We start from the raw sequence: 26,339 nt of genomic DNA on the forward strand, positions 1-26,339 counted from the left end.
CCACAGTGAAGACAGAGACATTCCTTCTACCAAAAAGCCAAATCAAATTCCCCACAAGGCAAGGACTCGGACTACCTAGGAGCCTGACGGATTTGGGGGGGAGCCTGATGGTGCAACGAGTACCTGCAGTTGCCTCCAAGCTTTGAGAGGGCTGGAGACTACCCCCTCCCCAACTCACCGTACTTTCTCCTGCCAGGGCTCTTTTAGAGCAACTGCAGAAGGGTCTTCTGGGTCTCGTTTGAAGGCTGTTGGGGTGTGAGCCAGTTGCTCCGAAAGGCGCCGTCTAGCAGGAAGAAATTTTATCATTTGCTTGGAGGAGTTACCCCAGAGCCTCATGTCCCTGTCTATGGCAGCATTTCCTGCACTGTCTCCTTGATTCTAGGTATACACAGAAAGAAATCTGGGCTGAGAGACTAATGGAAGGCAACACGCCATTGATACCATTTTGCTACCCTGGTGGTTTGGAATCATGTTAAAATGCAGATCACCAGGCCCTCCCCATTCCTCTACCAAGATTCTGGTTCAGAACAGCTGTGGCTCCATCATCTGCATTTTCAACAAGGTCTCCCATGTCTCCCCTGATTCTGATATATGTAGTCCTCAGATCTACTCTGAGAAATGCTGCTGTAATTCCTACCTCTGGTGCTTTCATTCCTTTGGAGTCCTTTTTTTTTTTTTTTAAAGCGAGAGAGAGACAGAGACAGGAAGGGAGAGAGATGAGAAGCATCAACTCATAGTTGTGAGGCTTTAGTTGTTCACTGATTGCTTCTCATATGTGCCTTGACCAGGGGGCTCCCGCCAAGCCAGTGACCCCTTGCTCAAGCCAGTGACCTTGGGCTCAAGCCAGCAACCATGAGATCATGTCTATGATCTCACACTCAAGCTGGTGACCTCGTGGCTCAAGCCAGATGAGCCTATACTCAAGCCAGAAACCTCGGGGTTTTAAACCTGTGATTTCAGTGTCTCAGGTCGATGCTCTATCTACTGTGCCACCACTGGTCAGGCTGGAGTTTTTTTTTGTTTTTTTTTTTTTAAGTATTTTTATTTATTGATTTCAGTGAAAGAGGAAGAGGAAGGAGAGAGAGAGACAGAGAGACAGGAACATCAATCCGTTCCTGTATGTGCCCTGACCTGGGAATCTAACTGGCAACCTCTGCGCTTCAGGTGAGGCTCTAATCCACTGAGCTATCCGGTCAGGGCTGGAGTTCTTGTAACACTTAATTTCCTCCAATAGTAGACCAGTAATTTCTCCACCTGCACCTTCACTGCCTCAAGTTTGGTGGCCTCAGGACAAGAATAGAGTTAAGGAGAGAGAAAAGGGAAAGACACAGGCTGATAGAGAGGAAAAGGAAGAGAGGCAGGGCCTTAAAGAGGGATGAAAAATGAGGGGCAGTGTGGTCTGGCCATACCGGATGTCCCCTGCTGCAATGAACACAGGTTCCTTGCTCTCCTGGCTGGTGATGCTGTCCACGGAGAACTGGGAGATGTTGTCACAGCTGTTGGTGTGCACTTCAGGGAGCTGGGGAGAGCGGGGACGGCAGGTCAGAAGCACTAAGCACAGGTTTCGCTTCTTTCGTCTCCTTTGCAGACCACTCTGTGTTTGCCACCTGCATGTCATGATCATCCCTTTCTTCCTAACTCTGCTCCAAAAGAGCTTCCCTGTTTGCACATCATCCTGATCACCTGGGTCCCAAATTGCTTAGGCACTCACATAGGTCCTACAGCGATGTTTCTCAAAGTGTGAACTATCTTCATCAGAAATACCAGGAATGCTAAAACTAGATTCCCATATGGCACCATCAATCTGGATTAGAATTACTGGGAATGGATCTGAAGTCTGAATTTTTAACAAGTTCTCTAGAAGACTCCCAGCATACTCAAGTTTGAAAACCACTGCCATGACAATTACAGAAAGTAGAACTTTCTTTTTTTTTAATTAAAAAAACAAACAAACAAAACTATACATTGCTTTTAGTGAGAGAGGTGAGGGTGAGGTGATGGAGGGAGGGGGAGAGAAACAGACAGACAGACAGAGACAGGAACATCAGTCTGATCCAGTATGTGTCCTGACCAGGGATCAAATCAGCAATCGCTGCGCTTCGAGATGATGCTCTTAACCAGGGGTCCCCAAACTTTTTACACAGGGGCCAGTTCACTGTCCCTCAGACTGTTGGAGGGCTGCCACATACAGTGCTCCTCTCACTGACCACCAATGAAAGAGGTGCCCCTTCCGGAAGTGCGGCGGGGGGGGGGTCGCATGTGGCCCGCGGGCTGTAGTTCGGGGACACCTGCAACGAACTGAGTTACTCAACCAGGGCAGAACTTTCTTTTTCCTTTTTTTTTTTTCCTTTTCCAAGTGAGAGGAGGGGAGATAGAAAGACTCCCACATGAACCCCGACCAGGGTCCACCCGACAATCCCTCTCTGGGCCATCTGGGGTTATGCTCAAAACTGAGCTATTTTTAGTGCCTCAGGTAGAGGCTCCCCAGAGCCATCCTCAGTGCCTGATGTGCTCAAAAATTGAGCCGTGACTGCAGGAGGTGAAGAAGCAGATAGCTGCTTCTCCTGTGTGCTTGACCAGAAATCAAACCTGGGACATCCACACATTGGGCTGGTGCTCTACCACTAAGCAAACTGGCCAGGGCAACTTTCAGTCTTATACTGAGAGTTCCCTAGGAATGCATTCTCCCTTAGGGTACAGACTACTCTCTCTCCAGACTAGGTTCCATGACCATTTCTTCAATCTAAGCCATTCAATCTAATCTCCCTTCTCCCTCTATTAAGTCCCTTCTTTTCTCCTTCCTCTGTAGCAGAACATTTCTCCTCAACTCTATTTGTCACTTATTTTTTACTTGATGAGAGAGAAAGAGAGAAACACTGATTTGCTGTTCCACTTATTTATGCATTCATTGGCTGAGCCCTGAGCCTTGTATGTGCCCTGACCAGGGATCAAACCTACAACCCTTGGCATATTGGGTTGATACTCTAACCAACTAAGCTACCTGGCCAGGATCCTATGTATTTTTTTTTCTTAAATGTTTGTGTCCAATCTCCCCAACTGAACTGTAAGTTCAAGGGCAGAGAGTGTATCTTTCCAAAAAGTGAAGTCTGTGTGTCTCAGCCCTACATAAAATCCTGCCCTGGCTCCCTACAACCCCAGAACAAAGTCCAAGTTTCTTTCCACAGTTTACACAATTGTTTTTTTGTTTGTTTGTTTTTACAGGGACAGAGAGAGAGTCAGAGAGAGGGATAGACAGGGACAGACAGACAGGAATGGAGAGAGATGAGAAGCGTCAATCATCAGTTTTTCGTTGTGACACCTTAGTTGTTCATTGATTGCCTTCCCGTATGTGCCTTGACTACGGGCCTTCAGCAGACCAAGTAACCCCCTGTGAGAGCCAGCGACCTTGGGTCCAAGCTGGTGAGCTTTTGCTCAAACCAGATGAACCCACGCTCAAGCTGGTGACCTCGGGGTCTCGAACCTGGGTCCTCTGCATCCCAGTCCAACGCTCTATTCACTGCGCCACCGCCTGGTCAGGCCACAGCTTACACAATCTTGCCTCCAATCTGGCCCATACCAGCCTCTGCAGCCTCATCTGTCACCACTTCACACCCACACATCATACAAAATTTCTTCTGGGTCCTAAAACAAGACAAGCTCTCTTTTCTCCCAGGCTTTGTACATGCTATCCTCTCTACCCAGAATACTCTGTCCAGCTAATCTGGGCCCATCTTCAGGCTTCAGCTGAGATACTATTTCCTCTAGGGACTCTCCTGGAGTGTGTCCAACTCCAAGTCTGGAGTAAGTGCTACCTCTACATCAGGTGCTCCCATAATTCCCCATCCTCTCCAGCATAACCTGGATCACACCACACTATACTACCTGCTGACTCGTCTTCTGCCCTCTCCTCTTAAGTCAGAAACTTCTTGCAGGCAGGGGCCATGTCTTGTTCACTAGCATACAACACTCAGGGTGGTACAAAGAAGGGACTCCACAAACAGTTCTTCAATAAATAAATGAATGTATAACTTAGCATTCTCTACTTTCCTAAGACAACTTTATATAACAGGTGATCCATATTTTGATTAAACTTCTCTCACTCCCTTCCACTTAGAAGTTCCTCCATATATATATATATATATATATATATATATATATACACACACACACACACCGTCTTTTCCCATGTATAACATGTATCATTTTCCGAAAAATTTGGGGTCTAAAAACTGGGTGTGTCTTATACAGTGGTTGTAGATTTTTTTTACTTGCACTTCCTACTTTTTTTTTTTTTTTTTTGGTATTTTTCTGAAGCTGGAAACGGGAGGCAGTCAGACAGACTCCTGCATGCGCCTGACTGGGATCCACCCGGCACGCCCACCAGGGGGTGATGCTCTGCCCATCCAGGGCGTCGCTCTGTCGCGACCAGAGCCATTCTAGCACCTGGGGCAGAGGCCAAGGAGCCATCCCCAGCGCCCGGGCCATCTTTTGCTCCAATGGAGCCTCGGCTGCGAGAGGGGAATAGAGAGACAGAGAGGAAGGAGAGGGGAAGGGGTGGAGAAGCAGATGGGCGCCTCTCCTATGTGCCCTGGCTGGGAATCGAACCCGGGACTCCTGCATGCCAGGCTGACGCTTTACCACTGAGCCAACCGGCCAGGGCCCACTTCCTACTTTTTCATGCGGATAAAGAGTTGTATGAATTTATGATGAATAAAACTTGAGTTCAGTAACTTTATATAACACTTTTTTTCCAAATTTCAGGCCCCAAAATTAAGGTGCATCTTATACATGAGGAAATATGGTACATATTTAGAGAAAGAAATAGAGACGGAAGCCCTGGCCGGTTGACTCAGTGGTAAAACGTCGGCCTGGCATGCAGGGGTCCCAAGTTTGATTCCTGGCCAGGGCACACAGGAGAAGCGCCCAACTGCTTCTCCACCCCTCCCCCTCTCCTTTTTCTCTGTCTCTCTCTTCCCCTCCCATAGTGATGCTCCATTGGAGCAAGGATGGTCTGGGCGCTGGGGATGGCTCCTTGGCCTCTGCCCCAGGTGCTGGAGTGGCTCTGGTCGCGACAGAGCGACTCCCCGGAGGGGCAGAGCATCGCCCCCTGGTGGGCGTGCCGGTGGATCCCGGTTGGGCGCATGCGGGAGTCTGTCTGACTGTCTCTCCCCGTTTCCAGCTTCAGAAAAATGCAAAAAAAAAAAAAAAAAAAAAAAAAAAAAAAGAAATAGAGACAGAGACAGATAGAAAGGGAGAGAAATAAGCATCAACTTATAGTTGTGGCACTTTTGTTGTTCCTTGATTGCTTCTCATACGTGCCTTGACTAGAGGGCTGCAGCTGAGGCAGTGACCCCTTGTATGAGCCAGCGACCTTGGGCTTCAAGCCAGCAACCATGGGGTCATGTCAATGATCTCATGCTCAAGCCCGCACTCAAGCTGGATGAGCCTGCGCTCAGGCTGGTGACCTCGAGATGTCAAACCTGAGATCTTGGTGTCCCAGTTCAATGCTCTATCCACTGCACCACCACCAGTCAGGCTCCTCACATTTAACCTAAATTCCTCCTGCAGGAAGATGAGCTCTACCTGAAACTACTCCAGGCTAGAACTGTTCAGAGCCTTCCCCTTTCATACCCAATACCACCTACCCCTTTCATTTGGGCACTTGCCTCAGCCTGCCTCAAGGTGTTGTCTCAAACATACTGGAAGCTCCTACAGAATAGGTGTTGTGCCCCAGTATTACCTCCTTGAGCTCCCTCACCTCCACCTGCAGCTCACCGATGTCATCCACTGACCAAGCCTCATCATCGTTGTCATAGTTGGGCACAGTGCTGAAGCTGCCTGCCCGCTGCTCATGAGTGATACCGCATTCGGGCAGGTTCTCTACGGACCGTGTGCTCCGGATTCGGTTCTCAGGGATCCGGGCGGGGACACTGGTGGTGTCAAAGTTTTCACATTCAAGGACTTCCACATAGATCAGGTAGGGAGCCTGGGGGAAAGTGAGAACAGTATTTGCAATTCACCTACATCACTGTCCCCCAAATCTGAACTCTGTTAACACAGTTCTTCCTGCTGCCCACTCCTGGCTTCAACCCTCAAACATCAGTCTCCTGACACTATAAACTTATAGCCATAATTAGGGCTGGAACTTGTCCTATGAACATCTATTTCAAGAATCTGGGTGAGAGAGAGCACCCAAGTTTACAAAATGGTTCACTGAGCTTCAGAATGTATAGATAATGCACTCAGCCAAAACCACTCCAAACTATCAATTATAACCCATAAGAGAAGCATGGAAACCTCTGAGGGCTTGTCCTAAAGAGAAAAAGACTGATAACTGGGCACTAATCCAAGCAGGGTTGTAATCTTCAATATTTCTAAAAGAAAAATCTGAACCATTATTGAGTCATTCCAAGAAGCAGACAAATTTAGCCAATTCTCTCCGATGTGAATCAGGCATAATTCTCTTCTCCGTGTTCACTCTGTTCACAAAAGGTGGTAGAAATGAAAGATCCTCCATTCTCATGCTGCTGTACCTGGAAAGCCTATGAGTTATAGAGGGTTGCAGAAGAGCTATCAAAAGGACTCTAAGGAGGGGTGTAGAGCGACTCCACAGATATAGTAAAAGGTGAGCAGGAAAGATCAGACCTCTTTGGTCCAGAAAAACAAAGCCCAACAACAGCACCAAGGTAAAGTCAAGGTGGACATGTGCACATGAACCACGAAGGAGTCCAGGATGCTGGTGGGGCATCCCGGGGCATGGCACAGATACAAACCCCGGACAACCAGGGAGTACAATCTACCTACCTTGTCCTTGGAGTTGAGGACAACAGCCTGGGTGTGGGGCACGCGGACCACATGGTGGTCAAAGCCAGCAGTGGGCAGCCAGACTCGGGCAGGGAGCTTATGGTTGAGCAGGGAGAGCTCTGAGATCAGCCGCTGTGTTTTCTGCTCTTTTGTAGGGAGCGTGGCCAACCGCTTGCCGATCGCCATCAGGGACTTGATGAATTCTCGCTCAGGAGCCAGTCTGACAGGCTACAGGGGGTTGGGGTGAAGTAAGAAATGGTGAAGAAACCATGCCTGACCTGTGGTGGCTCAGTGGATAAAGCGTCGACCTGCAAATGCTGAGGTCGCCAGTTCGAAACCCTGGGCTTGCCTGGTCAAGGCACATATGGGAGTTGATGCTTCCAGCTCTTCCCCCTCCCATCTCTCTCTCTCTGTCTCTCCCTCACCTCTCTAAAATGAATAAATTAAAAAAAAAGAAAGAAATGGTGAAGAAACCATAGCAAAGAGTGGCCCAACCACTTAGTTACTCCTGGCCATGCAGGCCAGGGATCCTAGTGCCTGGAGAACTCTAGGGAAGGAGCTATCTTTCAGCCCTAGTTCCCACTCCACTCCTGGCAACTTGAATTGGGAACAAGTAGAAGAGCCAGCACATTCTTTCTTCACAGGCTGTTTGTTGAGGGTGAAGGAGTGTATGAATACAGGTTACTGGGATGTACCCCTCTTCTCCTGGACTTGAGTTCCTTAGGAACTGTCTCAAGGCTTCAAGGTGGGTGGGAGGACAATGTCCAGTGAGGTTACAGGGCCCCAGAGAGAAGAGCTGCTTACACCTAAAGAGCTTCACCTACCTCAAAAAGAGGGGTGCCCCTATCCCCACCTGGATCTTTGGGCTAGAGCTCTGCCAGGGCCCACAAGGCTAGAGAGGGGAGCTCCAAGACAGTATTTCCCATTTCAAAGGAGAACCCACTCAATTCAAATAACTGCTGGTGCTTTACATGGCACCCCATTGTCTACCCCACGATCTCTTATAAGAGGTCAATGCACATGCAGGGGATAAAAAGAGATTGAACAGATTTGGGATTAATAAAGGAATGATCAATGGGGAAAGAAAAAGCAGATGGAGGAAGGCTGGTATAGGCAGGTGGGTGGGGATAGCAATAGCTCCTTTCACTCCTTAATGACAGCTCTGAAGGCCTGTCTCTTTCTGTGATTCCCTCCTTGGGTCCTCTTCCCCTACCTCTCAAGACTGGGGTCCCATATTTGGTCCCTTTGGTGAACTTGGCTCCTCATGCTGGACAGTTCAGTCATTCCCCGAAAGGGTCAAGTCAGTGTGGGCAGTGAGGTGGGGGTGGGGAAAAGGATGGACTCAGCTAGTCATGAAGAGGGGCTCTTTTCCCTAAGTCCTTCTACCATAAGGCACATTTTATCAAGATAGCCACGCAGCTCCGCAGCCCATCTCCCCACAGCTACATAAGAACAGTATCTCCTCCGTTCATAAAAACAATACGTCACTCACCAGGCTTTTCTCTCTCTCTGTGTGTGGCTTGTTTAGTTTCCTGATTGAGAATTTCTACCCTCACTCCCTCAAACTTCAAAAAAGAGCTTCTTTTGAAAGCTTGGCAACACCAGGCCCATCTCTGCATGTGTGCAGAGCCAGGTTCAAAGGACAGCTCATCTCACAGCCTCTACACTACAGGGGGCTGACTCAGCCCCCCCCCCCCCCCCAATAATGAAACAGCATGTCTGAATCAGTCACAAACGCTTTGGGAGGCAGGGTCGAAAAGAGATACAGGAAGACAATAGAACAAGACTTCTGTGGTCTCTGGAAATATCCCAGGGGCCTAACAACAGAGAAAGAGAAAGAAAGGAAGACTTATTTCTTCATTCATCCTGATCCCCTAATCCATCCACTCAGGTGGCAAACAGTTACTGTCCCAAGGCTCCTCCTCCCCAACCAATTCATAGTTATCTCAGATGAGAAAAGGCAGAATTCCTTCCCATCTTCAAATCAGCATTTGGGTTGGGGGCCCCTCAGTTACATGAGCACATTGGAAATGTGACCCCAGGCCTCCAGAGACAGGCTCTGCCACATGGGAGGAGATAGGAATCATGACTGAAAGGGGATCAGCACAGAACAGAGAAAACAGATTGGGTACACAAATCAAAAATAAAATGTGGGGAAAAAATCAACCAAACTCCCAGAGGGTCCAGCATTTCCTCTCACGTCTCTGCCCAGCAACAAGGTCCAAGACCCTGTGGGACCAGAGGGTCAAGGGTTAGTCCAGAGGCAACAAGAAAGGACAATGATGATCAAGGAACATCCTGGGCAGGGAGCTGGGAAAGGGAAGAACTCAGACCTGGAAGAAATGTGGTTGAAGTTAAAAAGAAAATGGGCTATAGGGAAGTAAAACTTTCCTTCAAGCCAAATCTTGTTTGCTTTGGGAATCAGCTCACCCAGCACAGCACCTAGCATTTAGAAAAAACTAAATAAATATTTGATGGTCTGATGGCAGAAGCCATGAGGAAAGGGTCCTGGGCAGAAGGAACAGGATCCTGGATGTTTCTTGGCCTCAATCCAGGGGTAAATTCTACCTCTCCCAGCTGTTTGCTCAAGAAACCCAGGAGCTGGGGGCTGAATCACACTGCATACCAGCTGTCCGTGGGAAAAAGATCAACTGAGCCTGGGTTCAGGGCACTGGTGACAGACAGGGGACTCCTCCAGGCCTGGGAGGGGAGGGCCTGATCTCCCAGGAAGAAAAGGCACCTTTTAACTCCAACCTTGGCCTGGAGACTCAGAAGACCTGGGGACGGAGAGGAAATGCGGCCATGGGGGGAGCCTGCCACCCAGTCCCAGCCTGGCCCCACTTACGGAAATGAATGAATTATCAATACTCTCGGTGCTGGAGGAGAGTTCCTGGGAAAGGGCCAGAGGGCAAGGAAAGAAGGAGGGGCAGGGACGGAGGGGAGAGAGACAAAGGCAAAGAATTTAGGTCCAACTTGGATCATACCTGCTTCTCTTGTGTAGCTAGCTCTACCTTTCTGCTTTAATGAAAAAAGTCAACCCAGAAACACCACTTGCCCAGATTCTTGACACTGTAGGAGATGCTAGAAGGCTAGCTCAGACCTTAATTTAAGGTCAGAAGGGTTGAAGAGACAGCAGCCTCTGTTTTCACTTTCTTCCCTTCTATTCTTGCCTGCAAGAATCTTCCTTCTAGGACAAAACCCTAAACCTGGAAACCTTAGGGAGGTAACTGCTCTTAGCCAAACTTTATCTGTGGAGACCACCGGAGAGACTGAATTAACAAGATGCACGTCCCCCATAATGGAAACCCTGTGTTCCTCCAGCTTCTTGGAAACGTCAGGAAGAAGCAGAAGCTCAACTTTCAGTGCCAGGTATATCTCCTCTCTAACCAGCCTTATTATCACTCTGGGAAGCCTCATCCCAACCTAGAATTATGTGACTAGAGACACCACAGACCATGAGCATAAAACTTCTGGGCTAGAATCTGTTGGAGTAAAGGATGAGTACCTTTCCTATCTATCAAACCTCCAACAAGCTTCCTATCGGGCTATTTCTCATAAGAACCAATTACAATTTTTTGCCATAAGTTGGGAGCTAGGTCCTAACTAACTTCATCTGAGAAAGCTGAGTAGCAGAGCAGCAGCTGTCGCAGTCCCAGCCAGGGGGTTTATCTAAACCACACCCGTTCTTGTGTCGTACTGAGGTCTGAGAGCAAAACAGAAGGGCCAGTCAGCAGTCAAATTCATTCAGCGGCTCAGCTGCGGCTCCTACACAGGCCCATCTGGAATCTGTGCAACAAGCTCTCCCAGAACAGGGAGCAGGGGCAATGCCAGTGTGTGAACCTGCAGTAGGGGAGGGGCCTAGACTTAAAAGATAAAAGTACTGGGAGCTCCCAGGGCAGGAGGGCAGTGGTCACTGAGCTTCTACTCTGCAATTAGCATTTCAAGCATCTACTACCACATTTCCCCATGCATAAGATGCAACCTTTCCTGAAAAATTTGGGGTCTAAAACCAGGGTGCGTCTTATACAGTGGTTGTAGATTTTTTTATTTGCATTTCCCACTTTTTCGCGCTTGTTTTTGCGCTCATTGAAGACGGTGATTCGTCATCAGACACAGATGAGGACAAGGTAATGGATGGGAGTTCTGACAGTGATGAGGAGTTGTATGAATTTTATTATGAATAAAACTTGAATTCAATATGTAATACATATTTTAAAAAATTTCGAGCCCCCAAATTAAGGTGCATCTTATACATGGAAGTGTCTTATACATGGGAAACACGGTAATTCAATTCTATGGTATAAATTCTGTTCTGACTGGAGGTCCTATAGTTAGGCCCTTCCTTGAAGAACCTGGGGAGAGAGGCACTTTGAAGAAGCTAAGCCAAACACTCTCAAGGCAACAATTCTGTTTTGGGTGGAGGAGGGAGGGAGAACTGAGGCAGTGAGGATACCAGAATCTATTATGACTTAGTGGTTCAATTTCTACCCCTGAGCCAGTGGGGGAAGGAATAGCAGGCAGGATACCGACTCCCTGAGCAATGCTCCAGCTGGTTCTCCCACAGACAGGTCCTGTCTGACTCATTAACACTCTTGGGGGAAGGGAGTTATACCATGACAGGCTCCTTTCTCCTACTCTGTAGACTTGAGTCACTCATACTGAGTCAGCTCCAAAGAGAAAAGCTAGGCCAAGAAGCTGATATCACACTGTATCAGGCTGGATGGCCCAATGGGGCTTCCAGTGTGACATGCAGCAGATTACTGTGCAAAGGCTGCAACCCTGAAAAGACAATGCTAATTAGAGCAGTGTTTTTCAACTGCTAGGCTGCAAACTGGGCTGGTTTGCCATAAATTTTGTGCCAATCCATGAAAGAGTTAATCACCCTATTGTTGTAGGAAGATTATATAAAAAATACCGCACTAAAATGTCATTATAGGCCCTGGCCGGTTGGCTCAGCGGTGGAGCGTCGGCCTGGCGTGTGGGGGACCCGGGTTCGATTCCCAGCCAGAGCATATAGGAGGGGCGCCCATTGCTTCTCCACCCCCCCCCCCTTCCTCTCTGTCTCTCTCTTCCCCTCCCACAGCCAAGGCTCCACTGGAGCAGGGATGGCCCGGGCGCTGGGGATGGCTCCTTGGCCTCTGCCCCAGGTGCTAGAGTGGCTCTGGTCGCGGCAGAGCGACGCCCCGGAGGGGCAGAGCATCGCCCCCTGGTGGGCGTGCCGGGTGGATCCCAGTCGGGCACATGCGGGAGTCTGTCTGTCCCTCCCCGTTTCCAGCTTCAGAAATTAAAAAAAAAAAAAAATTCATTATATGGAGCACGGTGTGGGGTAGGAACTAAACATTCCACCACCCTGAGCCAAATGACTTATCATTTGGTTACAAATGGGAAGGGACAGTGCATGAGTGCAGTTCCCTGACAAACTGATAAAATCTGCTTTGAAGGGGTGGGCTTGGGGATGAGAGGGGAGAAAGCAGTGCTAGAACTCTCTGATTTTAGGGGAGACTGTAAAGGATCCATCATTGAAAGATAACAGGGGCCTCTGTGAGATCTGGGCAGAGAAGAGCTCTGCAGAGAGACTGCAGGCAAGAAGAGGGCTGTAGTTTCTTCTTTGGGCCTCACTGTCCAAAGCACCTCTACTGGTGGCAGGAGCTTACAATTAAACTTAGAACCCACAGGGAATGCAGGGATGGGGAACTGAAGAGTCAGGTCTCCTAGCCTCTCCTTCTAGAGTCCCTCCTCAGACCTTAGATAATTATGTGCTTCATGTGGGTAAACAACATTTCAAGAAACTACATTTCAAGAGTCACAGACGCCACCAAAAAACTGTTAGAACTAATAAATTCAGTAAAATATCAGGATACAAAATCAAAAGTCACAAATTAAAAAGTGCTCTAGATAATGGGGTCTCCATATTACCTTATAAGTTCCTAGAGAGGACAGCATTTTATCTTCTGTCTTCCACTCCCTCTAGCACAGGGCTTTACACATTGTATAAGTTCAATAACTATTTGTGAATAAATGTAGCATGACAGGGGAAGCAGAGTAGAAGTATTGATATCTGAGGGACCTTGATATATGTATCTTCAAAAGGCCAAAGGGATGTGGAGAGACTGTGCTGAAGACTCCAATGCTTAGAATCCTAGTGATATTCCTGTTTATTCTCCCTTTCACACTCACATTCCCTGAGGAGCTACAGTGGATTCAGGTGTCTCATTCTGCCAGCATTAGATAACCTAGGAGTGTCCGGGGATGTAGTATATCTCCTTTCTTTCCTGGATCTAGTGTCCCACAATAAAGAAGCCAGCGTGGGAAGAATGGCAGCTGGAGAGGCCATCCTAGAGGATTTAGGCACTCACATAATACCTGCATCTTTGTGTGTCACCCATAATCCCACTTGGGCACAAGTTAGATGCAAGGAAGAGGGACCAAGGATCAGCACAGAGTAAGTAAAACCCTGGGCTTCCCCCTTTCTGGTGCTAAGAAGAGGACACAAAATACACACAGAGGAATGGCAACCCTAACAGGAGGCACCAGGGATTTACTTCCAACTGCTCACACTCATTGTTATAGAGTTGGCTCCAAGAGGAAAAGCTCCCAAACTTTTCATGCCCCTATTCCCTTCAGATATGGATTCTTTTTGTTCTGTGACAACCTCCTTTCATGACCTTGGGCTTCCCTGCCAAGCACAACCAGAAATGAAAATAGTCCTTTTTGGTTCTGAGAAGAGTTGAGCCCTGACTGTACATGGATATGGAAACCTCAGTGGCTAAGGCCTAGGCTGTTCTTCCCCAGACTGATAGCTGAGAATCTGGGAAAGCAGATGCTGAGAAATAACCAAGACAGAGCAGCTGAATGATTAGGAGCAACAGCTGTGATGTGAGGCCTAGTCTGACATTCAGTAGTTGGATAAATCATCTAACCTCTCTGAGTCTGTTTGCTCAATGGTAAAATAAACCTGTTAGGGCTGTTGTGAGGATTAAATGTAAAGTACTTGACATGATGCACATAAGTGCTTAATAAATGTTCGCTCTTTTAGCCTATTATCATAATTAAATACTGAATTTCTAGAGAAAACAGGCTCTGTAGTCTCCTTCCCTCCTGCTTTTTTCCCTTTTCTAGTCACACTGATCTAGCTGAAAGAAGTCCCGCTGTATCAAAAACATGGGTGGGCCCTGGCTGGTTGGTTCAGTGGCAGAGCATCGGCCTGGCGTGTAGAAGTCCCGGGTTGGATTCCTGGCCAGGGCACACAGGAGAGGCGCCCATCTGCTTCTCCACCCCTCCCCCTCTCCTTCCTCTCTGTCTCTCTCTTCCCCTCCTGCAGCGAGGCTCCATTGGAGCAAAGATGGCCCAGGCACTGGGGATGGCTCCTTGGCCTCTGCCCCAGGCGCTAGAGTGTCTCTGGTCGCGACAGAGCGATGCCCCGGAGGGGCAGAGCATCGCCCCCTGGTGGGCAGAGCGTCACCCCCTGGTGGGCGTGCCGGGTGGATCCCCGTCGGGCGCATGCGGGAGTCTGTCTGTCTCTCCCCATTTCCAGCTTCAGAAAAATACAAACAAACAAACAAAAAAACATGGGTGGGTTATGTGTCACAGAGGCACCATTGCTATATGCATTTTCCAACAAGTGCAAATTCCTCAATTCTTTTCTCCCTGCTTTCCTAGTCTAGGCTGGCAGCCAGGATGGGAGCCAAGCTGGTGGTGAGTCAGAGGGGGACTGGGCACCATTGTTTGGCTGGGACATCAGGTCACTGATACTTGGTTGTCCACTGGCAACTTCCCCTGCTATCTGTCCAGATGTGGAATGGAAGGTGGGTATAACCTATCGATGTGTTTCAGCTCCCTGTTCTGTATTCTAAATGGATATCCCCCACTGCCGCTGTAGCTCTCTCTTCTTCCTAGACACGGGATCTGTCTGAGACTTACTCTATACAAGACTGCTTCCCTCTTTGCTTTGCACTTCTAAATAATTTTCCCCCAAGGAAAGTGCTTCTCCCCCAAGGAAAAGCAGGTAGGCATTCTGCAGATGTCTCAGTGATAGGGAATGAACTTTACCTGTGTGAAAACAAAAAGCAGGATCTTCAGGGAGTGGGGGGGAGGGATTATGAGGAGTGGTCAGGAGAATGAAGCTGAGGTTTTATTTAACACCACACACACACACACACACACACACACACACACACACACACACACACAATTCATAGACTTAGTCCCTTCTCCTCTCCATGGTTGCTGCTCTGAGAGGTTCTGGTAGACATCCCAGGTCAGGATGAGGAAGGTCTCTGCACAGTTCTCAGTAAGGTGTTAATGGAATGGCAGTGCAGTTGGACAGAGTCAGGTGTAAGCCTTGCTATTAGCTATATGACCTGACACAAGTCACTTTATCTCTCTGGGTCTCCAAGTTCTTCCTTTGTAAAATGAGTCAGCTGGAATACATGAATTCTAAAGTTTTTTTCCATTCTAACATTCCATGCTTTTATCAGTGAAATGAAACAGAGGAAAAGAGAGAAAAGGACAGAGTGACTCTATGTCAGACATCCTGTCTCCACGCCACCTAGCCCCTCTGTCCCTCCCAGGGATTTTACCTCATCCTCATTCTCCACTTTGGGGTTGCTGGCTGTCCGTTTCAGGTTGCTGCTGAGACTTATACTGGTGGTAGCATCTGACTTAGAGCGCTGGTGAGTCCTTTTAGAGGGAGACAGCCCTGTGTCAGGGGCTGGGCTCAAGGAGGGCAGCTCCCTCTTTCGGTGAGCTGGCTTCAGCTCATCTGAGAGGATCAGCTTCCGTAACTTGGTCCCACGGGAGTGTCGCTGAGTGGAAATGTGCATGTCTGAAGAGTAGGCTCCGAGCAACAGGGCACACTGGAGGGAAAAGTTAATGCTCTGGCGGCAACGGTGGACTATGTAGGGCTTGATGGCATCACCCACATCCTCATCCATGTGGATGTACATGTTAAGCAGCTGGGGCAGATAAAAGTCCACGTCCTCATTGCGAAAGCAAAAGAGCCGGTTGCCGATGTAGGCTTGCACTCCAGGCTCCTTGGAGTTATACAGGTATGAAATGGCCATGGAGATGTCAAATAGTTTTGACTCAAATAGCCTCAGCAACCAAGATTGTTTGGCTGAGTTGTTCTGCCGCCGCCTTCTTGCTCCCTTGGCTGTGCCCGAGGCCACAGTAGCCCCCATCTCATCTTCCTCCTCTGTTATCTGGGCAGGGGGGTCATCCAGGCAGTGGATCTCACTGTCCACACCATCCCCATTGACCAACTCCAGTGGAGTGCCTCTGCTAGAGATGGCCACGCCTCCATGCAAAAGCTTGACCTTCTCCAGCACCTCCTGGCAGGCCTTTTGGGCCACCTCAGGGTCAATCACTGATAGTTCCCCGACCCCCTCTGTGATGACGCTTAGCAAGGAGCCCCCGTTATTCCCTAGTGGACCAGGAGTGGGCTCAGAAGTTGGCTTCAGGGGGGCAGACTCCACTACCGTGTCTCCCATGGCCACAGCCAGACTTCGAGCTTCCAAGCTACAGGAGGGAGGAGGGAGAAAGGAACAGAAAGGGAGACACATACAATACTAGTTAGTGGTGTCGTCTTCAGGTTTCCCCTTCCACGAAACCTTACAAGGCACCTCCTCTCTTTTTGTCTTCCTGGACTCCTTCAAAAAGTCATCTCCCACCAAGAAGTTTTCCCTGACTACCTCCACTTCTGATTGATCACTACTTCCCTTTTCATTCCTTCTGCATTTACTCTGTTCCTAACTTGTATTTTCAAAACGTTGCTTTATATGTTATGCTTATACAGGTTTACAAATTCTTCAGCTAGACTGAGAAGCAGTTCTGATCTTATTTCCTTGTCCCTCTTCAAATACTTTCCTATCTTTGTGTTCTTCCCATGTCTCCCTTTAAATGCCTACCAATAATCTTTTTCTTTTCCTCTTTAAACTGTATTTCATTACTCATATAACAGGTCCTGAGCATCTCACCTTTATTTAGTATTCAAGTCTTGATTTATTTTTATAATTACAGATATGTTTTTACCTTCCCTTTTAGTCAAAAGTTCCCAAGAAATAACGGCGAACAAACACCAGGCCAGGCTTCACTTGGAAATAAACAGCCGTAAAACAACCTGCTGAACATCAACCCTGCTGAAGTTGTGCCATTTGTCTGATGTCATTTCCTCCAGTGCTGTGGCAGCTAATGTATAGTGGAAAGAGTCCTGAACTTGGGAGTCAAACAGGCTGGGGTTCAAAATTCTACCACTGTGAGATGTATAAACTTATACAAGCTATATATGTTTTGAGTTTAAGTTTTCTTGACTACAAAAATGGGGAAAACATATCTACTCTCACTGTTGCCATGTAGAATAACTTCTTGCATGTAAAAAGATCTAGCCTAGTCTCTTGTACTCCTAGTACTTCATAGTTGTTGTACTCAATAAAGGCTAGTTGAATCTGAATTACTGAAAAGGTTAGTAAACCGTATGTGTGTACATGTGTATGTGCACATGCATATACTGTTTATTATAAGGGAAGAGAATGACAGCTACCTTGTTGTGTGAGAACCTTCCAAAACATTAACAGGCCTCTGCTATCCCAACACTACTTTCCCCACTATCAGGCACAGACTCCAGAACTAGAGGGGCTGTGAGAAGGAAAAAAGAAATCAGGTTGGAACTCATGGGTCTAGAACAGGAGTAGTCAACCTTTTTATACCTACCGCCCACTTTTGTATCTGTTAGTAGTAAAATTTTCTAGCCGCCCACTGGTTCCACAGTAATGGTGATTTATAAAGTAGGAAAGTAACTTTACTTTATAAATTTATAAAGCAGAGTTACAGCAAGTTAAAGCAGTGGTCCCCAACCTTTTTTGGGCCACGGACTGGTTTAATGTCAGAAAATATTTTCATGGACCGGCCTTTAGGGTGGGATGGATAAATGTATCTCGTGACTGAGACAAGTGTCAAGAGTGAGTCTTAGATGGATGTAACAGAAGGAATCTGATCATTTTTAAAAAATAAAACATCGTTCAGACTTACTTTATGTCGGATTTTCACTAAGTTTGGCAGACTAAATCTTTATAAAACAACTTACTCTAGTTAAATCTATCCTTTTATTTATACTTTGGTTGCTCTGCTACCGCCCACCATGAAAGCTAGAACGCCCACTAGTGAGCGGTAGGGACCAGGTTGACTGCCACTGGTCTAGAACATCTAAAAAACAGCGTGAACAGGAATCACTAAAAATCCCCCTCTGGAGGGACTTCTGGAAGGGAATTCAATGAGAGAACACTGCTGACAAAAGCCACAGTCTTGCTCTTACCGGACAGCTTGGTTAGTTAGAGCATCATCATCCTGATGCTCAAAGGCTGCCAGACAGAAGCAGGGAACATATAGAAACATATCGATGTTTCTGTCTGTCTCTCTTTAAAATCAATTAAAAAAGAAAGAAAAGCCACTGCCTTCTCGGACTGATTCTCCAGAGCCTCACCAAATCCAGATCAGGAGAATCAGTGCAGAACAGGAAAAAATTTCAACGTAAGGACTGGGAGTGGCACGTTGTTAATGTCACATCAACCCAGCTCCAGAGTCTGGCTTTAGTCAACCATTGGCTCAGAGGCCTCCTCACAAAAATGCAGATAGAGTGAGCGAGTCTGAGACATGTCAACAGTATGGACAAGAGGAAGGCAAAAGCTACTGTGAGGTGGAGAGCAGGTAATTTCCAACTAATAGTGACATCACCTCTGACCCAAGTGAACCTGGCTGCATGTATTTTGTGTAGGTGTGAGGAGGTTCCAGATACAGATTCACTAGTCACTCTGGAAAGCCCCATTTTCCACAGCCACCCTTCCATTGACTCTTCTTGCACCTCTGAAATGTTAAGAGTTATGGTTATTTTGGTCTGCCTGATATTATGCAGTCTAGCTCCCTGTCTCCCAGAAATCAACATTAAAAGTTTTGCAGGAAGGCAGATGGGAAACTTTGCTTTTCTCAGAGATCACCAAAAAAGGCTACTTCACTTTATCATTCTCCCAACTCTGTCAGGCAAGAAGTTCAGCCTGACCAGGCGGTGGCGCAGTGGATAGAGCTTCGGACTGGGATGCGTAGGACCCAGGCTCAAAACCCTGAGGTCGCCAGCTTGAGTGCAGGTTCATCTGGTTTGAGCAAAGCAAACCAGCTTGAGCCCAAGGTCGCTGGCTTGAGCAAGGGGTCACTCACTCTGCTGTAGCCCCCCGGTCAAGGCACATATGAGAAAGCAATGAATGAAAAATAAGGCACCACAACTAAGAATTGATGCTTCTCATCTCTCTCTCCCTTCCTGTCTGTCCCTATCTGAACCTCTCTCTGTCACGGGAGGGGGGGGGAAGGGGAGGAGATTCTCTAAACCTAAATCCAGATATGGCCCTCAGTATCAATTCACTCATTTTCAAATGCAAAGAAAATACAGCTTTGATAAATAACGATTTTAAAGAAAGTGAAAGGAAAAGGAAGAAAAAGGTCCTGCACTCAGCAACCTTCCCCTTTTAAATCAGAGAAAGAGATTGAAAATCCAAACATTTTAATATCAAATGACTCCTACAACTCTCAATGACAGAAAACTGAGGCTCTACATTTCACACTAGGAGCTTAATCTGGCATTCCAGTGACACTAGAAGGGAACTGAAGAGGCCTTCTCTGCCCTAGCCTAGCAGCTGGCTTCTAGGAAACGGGGGTGAAAATGTTGACCACTGACTGAGGTCCACAGCTATGGCAATGTCATGTCAGGAATCCTCATCTGAGTATCAGGGGGTTGTTCAGAGCAGAGCAGCAGGTGTAGAGAACTGCAGGATTTACAGGCATGTGTTCTCTGTGATTGGGCATTTAAGTCAGGGGTCGGGAACCTATGGTTCGCGAGCCAGATGTGGCTCTTTTGATGGCTGCATCTGGCTCGTAGACAAATCTTTAATAAAAAAATAATGTTAAAAATATAAAACATTCTCATGTATTACAATCCATTCATTTCCTACCGCTCATGTTCATAGTTGCGGGTGGCTGCAGCCAATCACAGCTGTCCTCCCGGACAACACCAAATTTTTATTGGATAATGCATCACCTACACGGGTCGTTGTATGGCTCTCACGGAATTACATTTAAAAATATGTGGCATTCATGGCTCTTTCAGCTAAAAAAGTTCCCGACCCCTGATTTAAGTAAATGTTTCCAGAGGGCTCTGGAGTGAGGGGATTGCTTAACCTGGCTTTCAGCTTCTCTTCCCTTCAAAAGATTCTAGGCAAACAATCCTTCACTGGTTTCCATAAAAGGACTTAACTGAAGTCTCTGCTTGGACAGGATGGTAAAATGCCCTGAATCAAACCCCTCATCCAGTTCATCACCATTCCCTTCTTCAAATCTTTTCCATGGACTAGATAAATATGGATTGGTTCAGACCAATTTGTATGTTTTTATATGTTCCTGTATTTTCCTTTAAGAGATGATCTGATTTAGTGCTCTGCCTCCAAGCAGATAGGTAAGCTCAATTTTCCTCCTCTGTTTAAAAGATCCCTTTAAGGTGAATCATATGAATTGGAAAAAGGGAAGTGGAGCCAATATCTTCATCCTACAAGGTGGGTAATTAAAAGAGACTGTTAAAAGTTAATGGAAAAGAAAGGGATGTTCAGATACGTTATTTAAGGTTTTCAGTAGAAATAAAAATGACATAATCATATAAACAAGTAGTATAAATCCTTTTTGTAACAATAAATAAACAGAGACATTATATCTAAAACATTTTGTCTAAAGCTACAGCAATAACCTTTAGAAGTAAACACTAAACTAAGAGGATAACTCTAAAGGAGAAGTCAGGATGAACGGAAAGGAATTTTTATCATAAACTCTTATGAACCACTGGATTTGTTACCAAGTACGTATATACCTTTAATAATGATTTTTAAAAAGCAGCTCTTTAAAAGAGACTCCATATCATCCCAGGCTACCTGTTCTGCTCTTCAGGAAGTTCCTTCTCTCATTTTAAAATCTAACTCAAACCTTGCTTTAAGGAGGTCTCAGCTCATCTTTTCCCCTGGACCTCAATGGTAGAGATGGAGATTGAGTACTTCTTTTTCCTTGTAGAAACACAGGGCTAAGCAGTCAAGCAGGCTCCAGCCCTACTAGGAACCAGGTAAATGGTTACCCAAAGCCCCAGGATGCGTTGGCATCAGGAGAGAGGACATTCTTAAGCTACCAGGAGGAGGGTAAGGAGGGCAATGGTCTTAGGATAGTTAAATCAATATTAAACTGGGCTGAGAACTCTCTGTAGTGCCATGGAGCCAATATAGGCAGATTCCAGCCAGACAGCCCAAGCCAGCTCTGAAGCCTCTGCTGAAACAGACAGATGATAAAGAAAGCAGCCTATCCAGGGGTCTCCAAACTTTTTACACAGGGGGCCAGTTCACTGTCCCTCAGACCATTGGAGGGCTGCCAAATACAGTGGTCCTCTCACTGACCACCAATGAAAGAGGTGCCCCTTCCAGAAGTGCAGTGGGGGCTGGATAAATGGCCTCAGGGGGCCGCATTGCGGTCCATGGGCCGTAGTTTGGAGATGCCTGCTACACTCACCTCTCTCTGAACTGAATCTCTCTGCTGCAAGCCCCAAGTGCACTTGGACTAGGTCCTCTCTTATTTCATGCCAAATACTGAAAGGTTCCTCTCCAAGTTTTTCCCTAAATCAAAGAATCTCGATTTGCTGCTTTGGATGGTGTTCAGCAAACATGGTCTCATATAGTGTGGATCCAGCTCTGAGAAGGAAGGAGGGCAACTAGGGAAATATGATTTCTCTCTGGGAGTGCTTGCAAGGAGTAAAGCCGCTCCTAAAAGGGGGATTATGAGTAGACTTCACTCTGGGTAATGAGGAAAGATGAGGGAGAAGTAGGATGAGGTAGTGTGATTAATTTCAAACAGGCCTAGAGTTGGAAGATGAATGGAACCTCACATGCCCTCTTTGCTATCACAGACCAAGAGAGAGACATGACATACAAGGGGACAACTACTTTCCTAAGTCCCAGCTCACCCCAATCCTCTTTTCCAGCTAGCTTCCTCAAAGCTCTTGCCACCTATGGAATTGGGAAGTAAGGATCAATTACAAGAGTAACAGCACATCAACTTAATGCAGTGGGGGAAAAAGGCAAGGCCTGAAGTTTGTCTTTCAAACTGATTTACTCCCACGTAGACTAGACCAAGGAAGAATTCTCCAAACAACTAAACCACTACTAATAAATACCTTTTGTCTGAGATACCCAGATTGTCTTGTAAACAAATAAACCGAGTCTAATTCCCTCCCAACCCACATCCTGCTATTAGCCTACTACTACACTGATGCATATAGAGTGGGCTATTTTCCCAAAAAGGTCACTCTAAAGGTCAAATGAGAAAGTCATATGTTGAACACAGAAGCCCTGAATCTGAATGTACAAGTTCTTTCCACTGTCTCCTGCTCCCTTTCCCAGTTACCGCCAACTTTATCCCAGCCCTAAACTCTCAAGGAATCAACCAAAACTATTCTAGTAAGCCACAGACAGTAAACTGATTCCTTTTGGATCTGGGCAGGGGTGAGAGGGCACTCTACCCTGTGATCCTTTTGAGACAAGCCTAAAATTATATAATCTAAAACAAAACTTTTCACAACCTCATTCCATTTCCATGTAGGACTGTTCATCCCTCCTCGCGCCTAATCCTGAGTAGTCAACAAAGTGGTAATCTGCTAGGGACTTCTTCAAAACTTGCCGCATCCTTCAGAAACACCCTTATGTCCAGAAAAGCCTGAGTAAGACAGCTGAGGCTCCCCCCGCAACACATTTTCTCCCTAGTTTGAGGTTTAGCTGACCCCAAAATAAGTGATATGTGGAAATAAAGAGTATAACAGAAAACACATAAAGATCACAGGGAAAACAGAACCAAGTGTCACATGGATCAGCAGAATCCTTGAAACTAAAGGGAGAAGGTGTCAAAGTTGGAAATCCTGAATGGGAAGGGGCACCGTCAGATTTTCTCTCTTCTACAGGAACAAACTTCCAAGATTTGAGGATTAAGAAGGGAGCAAGGGAAGCTAAACAAAGTTACAGGGGTAAAGATTAAGGTTAAAGGAGAATACAAATGATACTTTAGGAATGACGATGAGATCCTTTAAGGACAGGGTAATAGGCAATTCTTGGAAGCCAGGAGCTGGGCAGGGGGTGGTGAGGTAATGGAATCAGAAGCAGAGGAAAAGGGGGCCACAATCTGTAGCTTGGGGAAATGGGAACCCAGAGCTGGGGTTGCAGAGAGACATCGGAGGAAAGAGAGGCCATGGGAAAGGTTTAAGGCAGGAACACAGACAGGGAGGAAAGACAAGAGTGGACATTATAAGAGGCGTCCTGATGTGGAAAGAGTTATGACTTAAGAGAAAATAATTCAAGACGGAGGCAGCAGGGATAAGAAGGAGGGAGCGGGGGGGGGGGGGGACCCCGGGGCAGAGGGAGGAGCTAAACAGAAGAGGAAGCCAAAAAAGCAGGGAAGTACCCCAGGCTTGGTTAGAAAGGGTCGAAAAGGAACCTGGGATGCAGCTGCCACCGGGAGGGCAGTTTTGTAGTCGAACCCAGGTGTGTGGGTCGGGGGGGGGGGGGGGCACTGTATGGGATAGGTTGGAAGAGGGATACACAAGGCAAGATGGGCTCACGGAGTATGAGTTACTCACCTCCGGGGGACCCCCGCGGAAGGGGTGTGGGCGGTCGGGGTCGGGTTGCCGACACCGCCGCCTCAGCAGCAGCGACTGCTCCCGGGTTCCATTGCCCGCCTGCGCTTCCCTGACAGCGGCGGCGGCTGCACCAGGCCCCGGCTGCGGGGCTGCCCTCGGCGCCGCCTTAAGGGGCCTTCGCGCTGCCTCAAGTTCGACCGGGTCACACAATCTCCTCTAACCCTCTCCGCACAACCAAGACCCCTCAAAAAATATCCCTAGCTGGGCTTGATTCTTCTAAGTCCAAGCTGTTTTTCTTGGGATATGTTTTCCTGCTTTTCCGACGCTCAGGACCCTACCGATTCCATATTAAACTAAGGAGTCGAGTGAGCTGCCTGGAACGTGCCTGTTTAGAAATAGAAAAGGGGGCGGGAAACAGATTTTTAGAAGCTGGGGAGGGAGGAGAGGACGAGAGGAGGTGTCTACGGGTTGAAAAGCTTTGTGAGACGGGCCTACGAGATCGAGTTTGCGAGGCTAAGGAAGCCGAAAGGGAAGTAAAATTTGCTGGATAAGGGAAAAGGGCTCCCGGCTTAGAGTGGAGAGCGGCAAGCGGGCATGGGTACCCTGTTAAAGGAGAAGTACACACCTATTGCGTACTTCCATAAGTACATGCAAATTATATGTAAATAAATCCGTTTGAGTTAGCGAGTTAACTCAGTGGTTTAACCCCCCTCCTCTATTCCTCACAACTCCCTTAGTAAATCAGGCCGTGGAATGGACGCCGGGGCCCAGGGAAGAGAGTAGAAAGAGAGAGAATGGGCGGGGAAGATAGTCACTCTTAGTACCCGTATTCATTTTAAAGGACGCTGTCCAGATTACGCCCCTTATCGCTTCTGGCATCATGCGGTCCCACTGCATCAGTCTTTCGCCGTTAGAGGCGCGATACGAGGCTGCGGGGTTTGGCTTGGAAATCACCACTTGCCTGAGCAGCCTTTGGCCTCCGGTCTCCGGACATTGATTCCTCTAGGAAGGGGCTGGATAGGGCTAGTTTGGGGGAGGTGAGTGAAATGAGAAAGGCGTAACCCGTCCTTCCAAACAAAATGAAACCATATAAAACTAACTAAACGAATAAACAAAATCACGTCCTGCAAATGGATCTCTGTTGTTGGTTTTGTGTATTTGCCAGCATTGTTACTGATTGGGAGCCCTCTCCATTAGAACGTCCCAACTCCCATAGGACCTTACTTATTTACATTGAAGGTAGTTATTTGAACCCAGATCTTGGATGCTACCTTGCCTGCCACTTAAAGACTTTGATTTGGGATGACTGATATAATCTCCTTGTACCGAGGTTTCTATGTCTGAAAAGTGGATCCAGCCATATTACCACTATATAGGGTTTTGTGAGGATTAAGAGTACAGATTACTACTACGCATAGTATTTTATTGCTTTTATTGAAACAATAATATAGGATAGATAGATAATGAAAGAAAAGAAGGTTGCCTGATCAGGTAGTGGCTCAGTGGAATGCTGAGATCACAGGTTCGAAACCCTGAGGTGCCCAGCTTGACCAAGTTTACCAGCTTGAAGGCGAGGTGAAGGTGGGATTATAAACATAACCCCATGGTTGCTGGCTTGAAGCCCAAGGTCTCTGGCTTGAGCAAGGGGTCACTCACTGGCTTGGTTGGAGCCCCCCGGGTCAAGCAATATACGAAAGCAATCAATGAACAACTAAAGTAACGCAACTAGGAGTTGATGCTTTTCATCTATCTCCCTTCCTAGCTGTCTGTTATTTCTATCTCGCTAAAACAAAAATAGGACGCTCTATCCACTGCGCTACCGCCTGGTCAGGCTATTTATTGGTTTTAGAGAGAGAGGAAGGGAGAGAGAGAGATGTGCCCTGACTGGGGATTGAACCGGCAACTGCTGTGCTTTGGGACAACACTAACCATCTGTGCTATTCAACCAGGGCAGGAACATCTCATGTTTTCTTATTTTTATTTTTTTTAGTGAGAGAGACAGAGAAACAGGTAGGGACAGACAGACAGGAAGGGAGAGAGATGAAAAGCATCAATTTTTCATTGCCGCACCTTAGTTGTTCATTGATTGCTTTCTCATGTTTCTTGGCAGGAGAGGAGGGACTCCAGCCAAGTCAGTGACTCCTTGCTCAAGCCAGCAATCTTGGGCTTCAAGCTAGTGACCTTTGGGCTCAAGCCAGCAACCATGGGGTCATGTCTATGATTCCATGCTCAAGCCAGCGACCTTGTGCTCGAGCTGGTGAGTCTGTGCTCAAGCTGGATGAGCCCATGATGAAGCTGGCGACCTTAGGGTTTTGAATCTGGGTTCTCTGCATCCCAGGCCAACAGTCCTGGTTAGGCAGGAACATCTCGTATTTAATTTTTATTTTCATAAATTTTTTATTAAGTGAGAGGCAGGGAGGCAGACAGACTCCCGCATGCACCCTGACCAGGATCCACCCAGCAAGCCCTTCATGGGTGATACTGTGCCCATCTGGGGCCATTGCTCCATTGCTTGGGCAACCAAGCTGTTTTAGCTCCTGAGGGAGCCATCCTCAGCACCAGGGCCAACTTGCTTGAACCATTTGTGCCATGGCTGTGGGAGAGGAACAGAGAGAGAGGGAAGGGGAAAGAGTGGAGAAGCAGATGGTTGCCTCTTTTGTGTGTCCTGACTGGGAATCGAACTCGGTATTTCCACACACCAGGCTGATACTCGACCACTGAGCCAACCAGCCAGGACCTACTTTTTTTTAATTAAATTTATTGGCCTGACCAGGCAGTGGCGCAGTGGATAGAGTGTCGAACTGGGATGTGGAGGACCCAGGTTTGAGACCCCGAGGTCGCC

The 26,339-nt window shown here is 47.3% G+C and overlaps 1 protein-coding gene across 5 annotated transcripts in view; it reads right to left on the bottom strand.

The window, feature by feature from the left end:
* Nucleotides 1-24,559, bottom strand: part of PI4KB (phosphatidylinositol 4-kinase beta) — a 32,603-nt gene extending 8,044 nt beyond the window's left edge. Inside the window, exons 1-8 of one of the 5 annotated variants that reach the window (XM_066377468.1) lie at nt 24,459-24,559; nt 23,498-23,882; nt 15,384-16,320; nt 9,650-9,694; nt 6,805-7,032; nt 5,759-5,986; nt 1,410-1,519; nt 179-283 (exon numbers count right to left, since the gene is read on the bottom strand). In XM_066377468.1, coding sequence (XP_066233565.1) covers nt 179-283; nt 1,410-1,519; nt 5,759-5,986; nt 6,805-7,032; nt 9,650-9,694; nt 15,384-16,292 — 1,625 coding nt within the window. In that variant the 5' untranslated portion in view covers nt 16,293-16,320; nt 23,498-23,882; nt 24,459-24,559. Of the gene's footprint in view, nt 1-178; nt 284-1,409; nt 1,520-5,758; nt 5,987-6,804; nt 7,033-9,649; nt 9,695-15,383; nt 16,321-21,384; nt 21,564-23,497; nt 23,897-24,458 lie in introns of those variants that run through there. The other 4 variants (XM_066377469.1, XM_066377467.1, XM_066377470.1 and 1 more) reach the window with 4 other exon arrangements.
* Nucleotides 24,560-26,339: the final 1,780 nt, after the last annotated feature.

The sequence above is a fragment of the Saccopteryx leptura genome, chromosome 3, assembly GCF_036850995.1.
Source record: "Saccopteryx leptura isolate mSacLep1 chromosome 3, mSacLep1_pri_phased_curated, whole genome shotgun sequence".
In the NCBI taxonomy this organism is placed as follows: Eukaryota; Metazoa; Chordata; class Mammalia; order Chiroptera; family Emballonuridae; genus Saccopteryx; species Saccopteryx leptura.